Source organism: Helobdella robusta (genome assembly GCF_000326865.2).
Source record: "Helobdella robusta unplaced genomic scaffold HELROscaffold_128, whole genome shotgun sequence".
Taxonomy (NCBI): Eukaryota; Metazoa; Annelida; class Clitellata; order Rhynchobdellida; family Glossiphoniidae; genus Helobdella; species Helobdella robusta.
In genome coordinates this window covers 67,204-80,178 of record NW_008703705.1, presented here as the reverse complement: position 1 = coordinate 80,178, position 12,975 = coordinate 67,204, and the positions used below count along the sequence as shown (strand labels likewise).

Below are 12,975 nucleotides of genomic sequence, written 5' to 3'. Positions count from 1 at the left end.
TTACTTTTCATCGTTTTCATTCAAATTGTTTTCGTTTTTCCAACCAAGGGCTTTGGAATGCTAAAGTTAAAAAACACCCCTTTTAAATTAAATTTTCAAGAGGCACCAAACTTGTTAAACTTATTAATAAAATTTAGTCATTTATCAATTAATAACTATATTTAATGGTAATTTAATCATAATTAAAACTTTGGTATTTTAAAAATTTTATCAAAGCAGAGGAAAAAATAGACGAAGAGGGTAAATGTAACAGATGCACGCTGTACGTGTTCAGCAATAAATTCATACAACGACATCAATCACCAAACAACAATAATAATAATAGCAATAATAATAATAATGTGGTCATAAGCACATTAATGAATTATATGATAGAGATGTATAGATTATATCAGCTACATGCAAATGAACAGGAGACCATTGTTAGTAACACTCAGCAAATTGTTATTATACAGATTGTATTGGTTAGTTTGTTGGAGTTTTTGTCTGTCTGTATGTATGTATGTTTGTTTGTTTGTTTGTCTGTCTGTCTGTGTAAGGTTTGTTTGTCTGTGCTTGTCTCTGTCTGTCTGTCACTTTGTTTGTCTGGTTACTTGTTTGTTTGTCTGTTTTTTAATTCATGAACTAAACAATAATTTTTTTCAATTTTATACTTTCAAAATTCAATTCTTCATCAGCACCGACTGCATATGCAGCAAAAGACCTTAGCTGAACTCAGAGGTTTACAGGGCAAAATAATAAAGAAAAAATTAGACAGTACTACTTCCGCTACTACAGATAATAATAATAATAATAATAATAATAATAATAACTGTAATAATAATAACTGTAATAATAATACCAATAATAATAATTTAGAGTTCTCAAATATTTTTGAAGCCTATGAATTGTTTCTATCCCATTCAAACATGGTCGATCAGGTGGATGTTCTAAGAATCCTAACTAAAGAAATTGACAATAACATAGAGTTATCTAAGAAATTGGACAACTTGACAGATAATATGGTTCTTATTGGGGGAATTAATAATATTATTGAGGTATTTTTTAGTTTTTTTTGTCCTAATACATTAAGTAAATAATTATTTTTGAAAACATTTTCATACAGATATTTTTTTCATATCTTTTTACTGTTAACATTATTAATTTAGTATCTTTCTTTTGTTTTAACGTTTTATTTTTTTCTATTTTAAATCTTTTTTTTTCAGAAAAAGTTTTTTGATCGGTTGAAACTCGAAAACAAAAAAATCTTCAATGTAGCCATGTCATTATCACTTGATGCATCGTTTAATGAAGATTTACTGCCAGAGCATTTAAATCTTGAAATTGATGAGATTAAATATGCTGATCTGAGAAATTTAATATTTCAAAAGTTTTCTGAAAAATCTTCAGATCAAAGTGTCTTTATTGGTCCTGAAGTTTTTTCTTGTAAAAATTTGAAATCATCTTCATCTGAGGTTATTGCTGTTTTTCTTCTGTATTTTATCAAATGTATTTTAATTAATTTCAATAATTATCATTTATAAAAAGTAACTCAACTTAATAAAATTAATACTTTCATTGATTATCACCAAAAAATTCAACAATCAAATATATTTTTTCAATCAAAGATATCTTCTAAATAACAATATCTTTCCATGTTTTCTTCTAAAGTTATATGCAGAGCAGCTAATCTTGTCTTATTTGGAATTATTAGTCAACTCGAGGAATGAATTGTCATTGGCTACAGTCATAAATGTTCCAGATCGAGATATTGACCATCAATCCTTTACACACATCAAACACGAAGCTGCCAAAAGAAACTTATCTATATATCAGGTTTCTTTTCTTTGTTTTCTTCTCTTTTTTTGGTTTTTCTCGTTTTAAAAGATTTTAGGCTTACAATTAAGTTTAGTTTGTCTCTTTAATAATTATTATGTTATTACGGTTATAATTTTTTACTTTATTTCCACACCTATGCAAAAATTGTCAACCAATCACAGACCATTCTTTCCTTCATAACTCGAATTCGATTGGGTGGAAAGAGTTATGCCCCTCCCAGTGACAATCCACTGACCAACCATATCAAAGGGTTGTCAGAATTTGTCGATGTACTGAATAAATTGCACTCTATATTGGAGGAAGATTTGAAAATGAAGTAATTTTCATAAAAGCGTTTTCAGATTGTCTTTTAAAGTCCAATTAATCTTCATAAATGAACGTTTATTCAAATAAACAAACGAATTGTTTAAAATAAATAAATAAGTTTTTCCGAAATATGAAATGAAATCTTTTTTTTCTCAGATCGGCAACAACGAGACTGGTTAACACGATTAAAAACTGCCTGCTCAGACCCTCAATTACATCAAAAACATCAGCGATTCTCAAAAAACTAACAGTAGAAAAGGCAGCCGTTGACGTCTTAACTATTTTTGATTTGCATTTGAGAAAAATTGACGTCATCAATGCCGATGACGTCACGCCCACAAGGGTGAGTTTGAAATTAATCTTTGAAACATTTCACCATTATATATTCATTTGTATATTATTGCATGCATATTTTTATTATAGCTTTTTATAATTTTAATGAATAAACTCCTATTATATTATCTGTTGTGAAGAAAGTTTTTTTAAATAAAATAAGTGAAGTTGAAACTTATAAAAAAAATATTTTTTTCAGACCATTGGAGAAGGAGCTTCACTAAATGGTCGTAGAACGTTGAGACTAATTAGGAATGTTCTAGATTTCTACTCATCACGTCATCACGTTGGTGGAAGTTACGATGAAGATGATGATAATTGTGCTGGGGCTTGTGGAGATGTAATCATAACTGATACAGTACTGACACAGACCGTTAATAATACACCTGTTAGAATGGTGCCGTCACTAGCTTCTAAATTTAGGTTTTACTTTTTTTATGGGAATCGTGTTTTACAATTTTTTGCTACGTTGGGACAGAATCTGGGAAGTGTTTTTGAGAAATTTCTGGTAATTGTGTAATAAAATCGTGTAATAATAATATCCAATGCTTTTCAGTTGAATAGGTAGCTATACGTTTTAAATGATTTGGTTTATAGAATAAGATACGTTATATCCAACTTAATAAATTAACATCTTTCTCAAACGTATCAACCCCTTTATATTTTCATAAAATTTTATTTTTATTTTGTCTCTTTAAACCCTGAGAACTCCAGATGAAAGCGGAACAATCCCAAAGAAGAGAAAGCTCCAGGAGAGGATCAATCAGACGAAAAGTATTAATACCGGCTCTCTTACCTATTATTACTTTAAAAGACTTTTTTAATAATTTGGTGTTAGAAATACTTCAATACCTCGCTAAAATATTCATCATTCCAGACTTCCTCGTAATTATACCTTTTTAATTCATAAATATAACAACACGTACTGGATGTAAAGACCAAAACTTTAAATTTTTATCATAGCATAAAATAAACGCACTTAATTTTCCATTCAGGGGTTCTTTGTTGAAAGAAAATGTAAAATGGGAGGTAATTCGCATACCAAAAAACGTTCCACTCTATTAATTTGAACTGAAAAGTGAATTAAATTTTGTTATAAATATGTAACTTGTAACTAATCACTAACCATGTCATTTAAAAATAATTTTACTGACTAATACCATATTTTTCAGCAGTTTCCACATGTCTTCATCACAATCCCATCTTGTAGCTAGCTCTTCAAGCCAAGATTCACCAACTCATAACAGATTAACACCAATTAAACCGCCAAAAAAGTTGAAGTTAGATGAACCGTGTAATAATAAAAAACCTGAAAAAAGTAAATCTAAGAAAGGATCAAGTGCAGGAGTTAAGAGACAAATACAAGGCCAAGCGAAATTGAGTTTATTTTTCAGATGAAGTTTATTTTTCAGATGAAGATAATATCGATCTCACCTCATGTGTTTTTACTTAATGTGTGTTTTGATTGATTTTTGAATTAAATAAAGTTTAAAATCTGCTGATAGAACCGCATACTTTTAATTAAACTTACTTTTAATTGTATTTGAAGTGCCGTAATTAAATTTAGTTTTTTTAGATTATACTCATTCTAACTGTTATTAAATGTGTTTTTGCTTACTCATTGAATGAAATGTTCGAAATCTATTTGATTAAAGAACTGTACATCTTTAAACTGTTCAAGTGAGATTTGGGTTATTATATTTTTTTCTTTAATTTATATGAAAGACAAGATGGTTTGGTTTATGTACTTTTTAGTTTATCAACTGTTTACTTCACATTTCATATAATTAAGAATCAAATAAAGCATTCAAATATGAAACTAAAGTAGCAACGTGACATAGTCTTTGTTAAATATAAATAAAACCTACAATAAACGATAAAACAGTCTTAATCTTAATTTGTCAAATTCAAATATATATCAATATCAATCACATTACAGATAGATAAAATATACTTGCACATTACTGCACACGCTCAAAAGCATTCTTTCTAGAACATTCAACTCTTCTGTCCGCCTTCAAAAAACATTACACTCAAAGCAGAGAACCATTGTTTAACAATACATTCAAGCGCAGCAGTGGTTTAATGGCTTCTTCGATTCTAACCACCGAAACCGTACAAAGTGCGGCCCTGGCGTTTCAGGGCGTAAACCACGTCCATGGCCGTAACAGTCTTTCTCTTGGCATGCTCGGTGTAGGTCACAGCATCACGGATGACGTTCTCGAGGAAAACCTTAAGGACGCCCCTCGTCTCTTCGTAGATCAAACCGGAAATACGTTTCACGCCACCTCTGCGTGCCAGACGACGAATGGCTGGTTTTGTAATTCCCTGGATGTTGTCTCTCAAGACTTTACGATGACGTTTGGCTCCTCCTTTTCCCAAACCTTTGCCTCCTTTTCCGCGTCCGGACATTTTTTCTAGCTAGAGCTTTAGAACGATAAATAAATAAAAACTGATTTAAAAACAGCTTTTCTAAATTTTAAGAGAGAAACTCGACACGAACCGTAATAACTTCAGACAAAGAATGGCAAACTAACCAACCACTCCTATGTTAAATAGCGTATAAAAACTATAAATAAGCAATGGTCCCGAAAGCGCACTTCGTCTCAACAAATTTCCAACACAAATTATATATATATATATATATGTGGATATATATATATATTTATAACACAACGAAAAGTTTGTCAGTTTTGCCTCAAATATCATGCAATTATTAACAATAAACCTAGAAAATTTTTAACGTGTGAAACACTAGCGCGTGATAAAGTTAAATCAACGAGAGCAGTGAGAAATTTTAAAACTAATATTGATGAAATAAAAAACACGTTTTGTACAATTCAAATTAGTTTAACAGAAAAAATATGAAAAACAAGAATTATTAGTTAATAAATCATCCAATCATTATACTAATTAATCATCCCAATCACATATCAATCAATCAATTATCATTCAACCAATCTACTCAATCAATCATTCCGATCAAACGATCAATTATATCAATCAATCAATTACAATAGGCACTTTAGTTTCAACATCATATATATTCATTAGCTCTAGCCCAACTTCTTTCAACTCTTTCAATGTAACACCATTGCAAAAAGCCTGCAGAAAATTTTGAAATAAAAATAAATGAAAAAATATAAACCAAATAGCTAAAACAACAAACAAATATAAAAATATAATTGACGATCAATTAAAAATAATTCTGATAAAAAACTTTTTGAAACAAAATTTTCACAAATTTCTGACAAAATTGTTTCCAAACCTCCCACCACTGAGTCTCTGCTTGATCATTATAGGGAACGTTAACATTGAAAACCCTCAAAACCGTATATATTATCGATAAGGCAACAATGTTCGGTTTATAAGCTAGGGAAATTTTTTCACTGTGGTAGCTATCCATCAAGAGAGCCCAACAAAAATGGGCTATTGGAACTGTACTTGTTGTAGACTTGTCCAGCCAATCATAGAGCCCTTTTAAATAGTGGACTAAATACTGAAAAATAAAATAAATTTTATGATTTAACAGAAAATTAAAATTTTAAAATCGAAAAATTTAAAAACCCGAAAGTAAAGGAAAATAATTTTTTTCTATTAAATTATAAAATTATTTAAAAAAATCATTTCCCCCTGACTTTGTGAGGATGGTCAACAGAAACATTAAACTTCAGAGCCCGAAGTAGATATAACTCTGTCTGTATTAAGCTATCTTTCAATGAAAAGTACTTTGAATCAACTTCTAGTAACTGATCTTTGGGATTTAAAATTCTAAAAGAAAATTTTTCAAAAGTAATAAATTATATTAAATAAATTAATTTAGGAAAAATAAACTTTTTTTTCAATTCTTTCAGTTCTCATACCAACCAAAAAAATTTGAATAAGATAAGTTGACACATTTTAAATAATAATTACAAAAGAATAAAATCTGAAACCTATGTGAGACATTTATAACATCGCGAAGTCTTAAGCTCTCCTCTTCAATTTTACCTGATAGATACAGCAATGTCGCTGCAACTGTCTGAAAAAAGTTAAATTAAATATAAATATTATTAAATAAATACAAAATATGAATAAATAAAAAAGTAAAATAATAAGATAATAATAATAGGAACCAAAACTAACATTAATGATAATTAAAATTAATAGTACACCTCAACATCTATATCTTTTGTATCGTGGGAGCTGTTAAATCTATGGAATAGAGTGACTGATGTTGCTAATGCTACAGATGACATACGTAATTTTGTACCTGAAAAATTACATTTTATAATTACAATAAATTATAAATAAATATGACATAAACCCCAAATCAGATAAAAAAAATTCTTATTGAAAAATAAATTATGAAAAAAAAAATCAATCGGGAATTACAGTTACCAGCTTCGAACATGAATCTCACTACATCAAAACTTTTTTTAATTTCTCTCCATTTTTGGGAATCTTCGTTATTATTGTTCATTTTTGCCATATCTATGATATTAGTCCTGGTATGCTGCTCTAGTGGAACTGTAGGAAATAATTACAAGAGTCAGATGGTAGTAAATCTTCAGGTTAAGCTAAGAATAGAATATATTCAACAGCCAGATTCATCTTCAAATGAATTTTCATTTTCAAGTAGAGTAGAAATCAAATCAATCAATTAGTTTGTAAGGCGCTATTTCCACGATGTCTATCAGCATCACTCAGTGAATTTCATTAACAGATGGGTCTTGAAATCCGCTCTGAACTTCTTATCTTAATGATGGAGAAGTAGTCAGACAGAGACTTCAAGAGAAAAGGAGCAGAAAAAGAATTAAAATTTAGAAAATAGAATAAACAAAAGAAATAAATACAAAATACTAAATACAAATTAAAAAACGCAAAACTTTTAAACTAAAAACTAACATATGACGCTTCGAAGTAAATGGATCGAATCCTATATTTAAAATTTAACAAAGCATATTATCGTTCGGCGCCATCACTTTTATATAACATAGATAAAAAAACAAATATTAGTAATCAGCTGATCATTCATAATCAGTTTACTTTTAAATTAATTATTTATCGCTCTAGCGCTTTATCGACTTGTTTTTTAAATTAGCTAAAAAGATGTATTCATCAACAATTATCAAGTCAAATATTATAAGTTTAACATTTTTTAATTCAATTTTTTACAAACGTTATTTTAGTTCATTAAAAATTATTAATATTCCATCGTTACGACATTGTCAACAAAACCGAAACAACAAAAAAAATATTAGTGAAAAAATCGTTGAAAGATCTCTAAAAACTACCCCGCATGCATTTAATATTAGGCAAAAGAGTGTGGAAAAACGTTTTTTAGTCCAAAAACTTGGGAACAGATCATTGGTAAAGTTGTCTGGATTGGATGTTGTAACATTCTTGCAGGGTTTAGTCACCAATGACGTTAAATTGCTAGAGCAGTCGTCAAGGAAATACGCTTCTATGTATTGCATGATGCTGAATCCACAAGTTAGAAATTAGTAATTGGTGTTTTCAATTTGCCAGAAATTAGATTAGTGATTAGTCTGAAAGATTAAACATTAAAATTTAAAAATGATGTAAGACTTACTTGCTTAAGTTGTAAACTCATAAATTAGGAATTAGTGATTAATGTGATTTTTTTTCATAACTGAATTATATTTTTATAAAATTTATTTATAAATTTTTTTATTCAGGGAAGAGTTTTGTATGACTTGTTGCTCTATAAAATTGATGCCCTTTTCAAAGAAGAATCGTCCATATTAATTGAATGTGACAATGTTATCAGAGAAGATTTAGTGAACATTTTGAAAAAGTATAAATTAAGGAAAAAGGTTTTTGATCAAACATTAGACATAAAATTATTTATAAATATTTCAAATAATTATTTTATTTCAAGATTTCAATATCCTTATTTGATGATTTTTCTGTTTGGGGTGTAATTCCAAAAGTTGTGCAAACTCAGGCAGAGGATAGCAGTAAAGATTTTGATTACACAAACGACCAAAATCTTTTCTTTCTCTCTCATGATCCAAGAATTAATTCATTTGGCTATAGATTGATATATCCATCAAATCTAGATGGTATTTTATCTATGTTACTTTATTTTTTCTATGTTTTTTTCTTTTCCTATGTTTTTTTTTAGTTTTCTCAAATGATTTTCAGATTCTATCAAATAGTTACACATTCAATCAATCAATAAACCTTCGTTTTGCGTCCAGAGACCCGGTTCCCTGAGGTAGGACGTAAATAGTTACACATTGATATATATAAGGAAAAATGTTATCCCTTCACATTACCATCAACACTCAGTTTTATTGCCTCAATCTTAATAATCTCTATAAATCTTTTGCTTTAATTATCAAATTTAATTTAAATTTAAAAAATTTATTAGCATAGATAAATAAACTTCTATATAAAATTTTTTTCAACTTTTAAGCAACCAATTTTTTGGAAAATTGTGAACTTACCAAAGATGCATATGACAATAGATGCCTAGAATTAGGTGTAAGTGAAGGTGTCCGAGACCTCCCACCAAATAATTGCTTTCCTCTTGAAGCAAATCTTGTTTTTCTCAATGGAGGTTTGTTTAAAATTTCTGTTTCTTGCTTTATCAAATAATTTGTCAAAGGTATCAATAACAACAAACAAGCAGACAGTGCATGTAAATACAACTCATCACCACAACTTATCACGCACATTTCTTGAATGTGATGGGCCGGGATTTATTTGCAATCGAATCCCGTCACTTCAGTAGCAGAGCCAGGCAATTTAGCGTTACACCATTGCACCACCCATCTATTTATCTTTTTTTTTATCATATCCTTGGTTTGGTTTATTCATATTTTTCAAAATTTTTTCTATCTATTTATTCATGATTAAATTTCGTTAGAATGGTTGTTTTTTTGTTCATCTATATGTTCATCAAAAACATAACATCTAGATGTTATGTTTTTCGTTTTGTATTTTTGTAATCATAAATTGGTTTTTAATTCTTAATAAATTGAACACTTTTTCATAATTTAAATTTACTTTCAGTTAGTTTCAGTAAGGGGTGCTATGTGGGACAGGAGCTGACGGCCCGCACGCACCACACGGGGGTCATCCGAAAGAGACTCATGCCTCTTGTTGCACGGTTCGCCGTTCAGGCTTAATTAATTATTTTTCTTTCTTATATATCATCTCTCACTTATTCAGACTTTAATTAACATTTCTAATCTTATTACGCAATTACAAATCATTTTAATTAGACGTAATTGTGTTAATTATGTTTTATTCATAGTTTTTATAGTTAAATGTAACTGATCAATAGTTATAAAATAAATCAATAACATATTTACCTACAAATTATTAACGTGCTATAGATTAGTTAGATAGCCGTAGATTTCACGATATTTTTACGAAGATAAATAAGAATTTTAATGAATAACTATAATTCTATCGATTATATTTCACAATTAATTATTCACATTAATAATAATAGATGCTAATTTTTTTCCTAAAGCTTCGATGACGAAACCAAAGAACTAAAAGCAGAACAACAGCCGACCGCGATTTTTTCCGAAACTTCCAAAAAAGAATGCGGAAAAGTTAGAAACTGGAAAGGGCAGAGAGGATTAGGGTTACTGAGATTAGCGGAATGTTTACTGGCGGAAAAGGATTCGTTAATTTTGAGAGGGAAAAATGGCGACAATCTTGGCAAAGTTGAAACTTCTATACCATACTGGTGGCCCAAGGAAGATGATGAGATTATAAAACAGATTTTGAATAAAATTGAGAATAAATAATTTAGCTCTTTTCTATCTTTTAATTTATTTTGTTTTCATTTGTTAAAGATAATGTGACTGTAATGTGTCCTTTTCAAACTGCAATGTATTTATTTCGTCATCGTCTTAGGCTAATGTTTGTAGGAAATTGTTTTATTTATTTAAATACTTGATAAACACAATATAGTAACATCAAAATTCAGGCTTAAGTCTTTCCAAATTCTCAATATTTATCTAAATTTAATGGCCGGGACGTCGGGTTTTGAATTGACGACTGTTGGTTCGAATTCAAGTAAATCTCGATCGTACGTAAGGCGCTGATACCTTGGTTGGTTGAATGATGCGGTTGTCTATTACAATAGTTGATTGGTTGGTTGATTGATTGATTGACTGATTGATTGATTGATTGATGATTTCAAAAAAAGTTTCAAAACGTTCTAATTTTCTTGTTAAAATTCACAAATAGTAAATAAATTAAAACAAAATAATAAAATACATATCTGATAGATTTGAAATAGAATAATTCATGAACTCCCGAACGCCTAAAACTAAAATGGACCAAAATTCCACATTTTAATTCATAAAGTCCATAAAAATGAGAATTTCGTGCACTTTTATAGTTTTGCTCCCCTTAATGAAGGGCGTTTGATCACTGCAGAAACTTGCGTTTAGGTGCAGATCACCAAAAACATCACATTGTATCGGGACCTGTAGTTCGGTTATTCCTAGGGGCTCTATGTCTCTACATTTTAGGTGATTTTTTCAATTTTGTGAGTATATTTATTGTAACATCTTGTTAACATGACTTTTAGGCATTTTTTCTATTTAATCAGTTTTCGGTTGAGAGTTTTGTTGAATGGCTAATTTAATTTCATTTGATTCAATCTTAAATCTCGAGTTATATCAGGTTTTGTTCATCACAATAACCAGTCAGTTATTCAACCAATCAATCAATCAAATCAACTTATCAACCAACTTGTTGTTTAATCACTCGTGTCAACTAACTGAATCTTGAATCTTGTGAATTCGACCAGACCTTGTCCTTCTATCATCCAAGTACAGTTTCTCAAGTCAATCGGCAGGGGATTTCCCCATTTTAGAATGGCCATTATCTTCTGGTTCACTACTATTTTTGGCTCCGGGCTCTAAGCGATTTATAACATGTCTAATAATAAGTTAACCGGTAACAATTCCGTAGCGTAATACCAAAAATACAAATTAATTTGAGTTAAAAACCGATTAATAATAATTAAAATATAAATTTCGATTATTTATATCAATACAGGCTAAAAACAGCAAAAAAATACCCATTAAAAAAGGTAAAATAATGTACCAAATAAAATATCGACAATGAAATACCGATACCGACCAAGTAATCGTAACTAACGATAATTTCGAATTCGATATCTGGAAAGGTAAGGCAGTAATCCTCTGTTGTACAGAATATCTGACTCGTCAGAGGTACACTGGCCATGGCATATACTCGCAGGGTGTAATAATCGGACATGTACCAACAGTATTGCTCGGGTATTGCCTGTAACATTACCCTCTGCTCTGTGATTTCATTGGTTGATTGTTGGTTGGTAGTGAGTGGGCCCGAGTGAATGAGTTATTGAAGGGATAATGAATGGATGGATGGATGAGCGAAAGAAAAAACGAACGAACGAATGAATGAATGAATATATGTATGGTAGGCATATAAATGACACGTATGGTTAAGCTATTGGTTGTATTGTAGGCCTTATCTTAGTACTATTGTTAACCACGCTAAATACGTAATAAACTTAATTTGATTTAAAAAAAACGACATTACATTGTAAAAACATTTATAAAAAACAAAGAACCAAATCAAAGAAAAAAAAATTTACTAACTGGCCAAAGATTCCAACTGCACATTAAAACTCAAAGTCTTAATCTTATGCTTCGAGAGACCCGTGTAATAGATGGAGTACAGCGTCAGAGTTATTTTTATGTTTCGCTTCTCAGTGCCCAAATTCTGCATGGCCAGCATGATGCTGATGACTTTTCCAGCCACATTATCACCCAGACATACTGTGAATTTAACGTCCTGTAGAGGAAAGAATGGATGAGTGAGTGAATGAATGAATGAGTCCTGTGAATGAGTGAACTGGTGAGTAAATAAGTGAAGGAATGAACGAATGAATGAATGAATGAATGAATGGATGAATGGATAAATGAATGAATGAATGAATGAATGAATAAATGAATAAATGAATAAATGAATAAATGAATAAATGAATAAATGAATAAATGAATAAATGAATGAATGAATGAATGAATGAATGAATGAATGAATAAATGAATGAATGAATGATTAACTCACTCCATCACCAGCATCAAATACATTCCACGCCACAGATTTTGTATCGGCCCTCTCTAACGCAATTCTCTCCAAAACTGTTCCTGAAATTATGACGTAAAAAACAACAATAATAATAATAATAAATAATAATAATAAATAACAATAATAAATAACAATAATAATAATAAATAATATTAATAAACCCTGTTTGAATTTATAATTCTCCAAAATGTCCATGGCTTCCAACTTGATCTCTTGGATGTCGGGCGAGCATAAATCTTTCTCTGTCACTCGCTTGGGGTTTGGATCGTGCGTGATTATTTTGGTCCCAGCTCTGAATGTCGGTGATTGAGTGAATGAATGAATGGATGAATGAATGAATGAATGGGTGAATGAATGAATGAACAAATAAATAAAAAAAAATAATAAAAAAAAAAATCTGAC

At 29.8% G+C, this 12,975-nt stretch overlaps 4 protein-coding genes across 4 annotated transcripts; 2 read left to right on the top strand and 2 right to left on the bottom strand.

The window, feature by feature from the left end:
* Positions 1-1,644: 1,644 nt before the first annotated feature.
* HELRODRAFT_135220 (hypothetical protein) lies at positions 1,645-2,120 on the top strand (the record flags this gene model as incomplete). Its single annotated transcript, XM_009014020.1, has 2 exons — positions 1,645-1,815; positions 1,980-2,120. Coding segments are annotated over 2 exons (312 nt in total), but the record flags the coding sequence as incomplete, so codon positions are not given.
* Positions 2,121-4,188: 2,068 nt separating this feature from the next.
* HELRODRAFT_187742 (hypothetical protein) lies at positions 4,189-4,973 on the bottom strand. Its single transcript, XM_009014019.1, has 2 exons — positions 4,961-4,973; positions 4,189-4,884 (listed from the first exon to the last, which is right to left on the bottom strand). The coding sequence occupies exon 2, from the start codon at positions 4,867-4,869 to the stop codon at positions 4,558-4,560; it is 312 nt and encodes a 103-aa protein (XP_009012267.1). The 5' UTR covers positions 4,870-4,884; positions 4,961-4,973; the 3' UTR covers positions 4,189-4,557.
* Positions 4,974-5,460: 487 nt separating this feature from the next.
* Positions 5,461-6,713, bottom strand: HELRODRAFT_92276 (hypothetical protein; the record flags this gene model as incomplete). Its single annotated transcript, XM_009014018.1, has 5 exons — positions 5,461-5,562; positions 5,726-5,956; positions 6,096-6,228; positions 6,393-6,478; positions 6,612-6,713. Coding segments are annotated over 5 exons (654 nt in total), but the record flags the coding sequence as incomplete, so codon positions are not given.
* Positions 6,714-7,917: 1,204 nt separating this feature from the next.
* On the top strand, positions 7,918-10,229 carry HELRODRAFT_158244 (hypothetical protein; the record flags this gene model as incomplete). The annotated part of the gene is made up of 6 exons (XM_009014017.1): positions 7,918-7,932; positions 8,139-8,276; positions 8,342-8,525; positions 8,882-9,025; positions 9,481-9,577; positions 9,947-10,229. The coding sequence occupies 6 exons, from the start codon at positions 7,918-7,920 to the stop codon at positions 10,227-10,229; spliced, it is 861 nt and encodes a 286-aa protein (XP_009012265.1).
* Between the last annotated feature and the right edge of the window lie 2,746 nt (positions 10,230-12,975).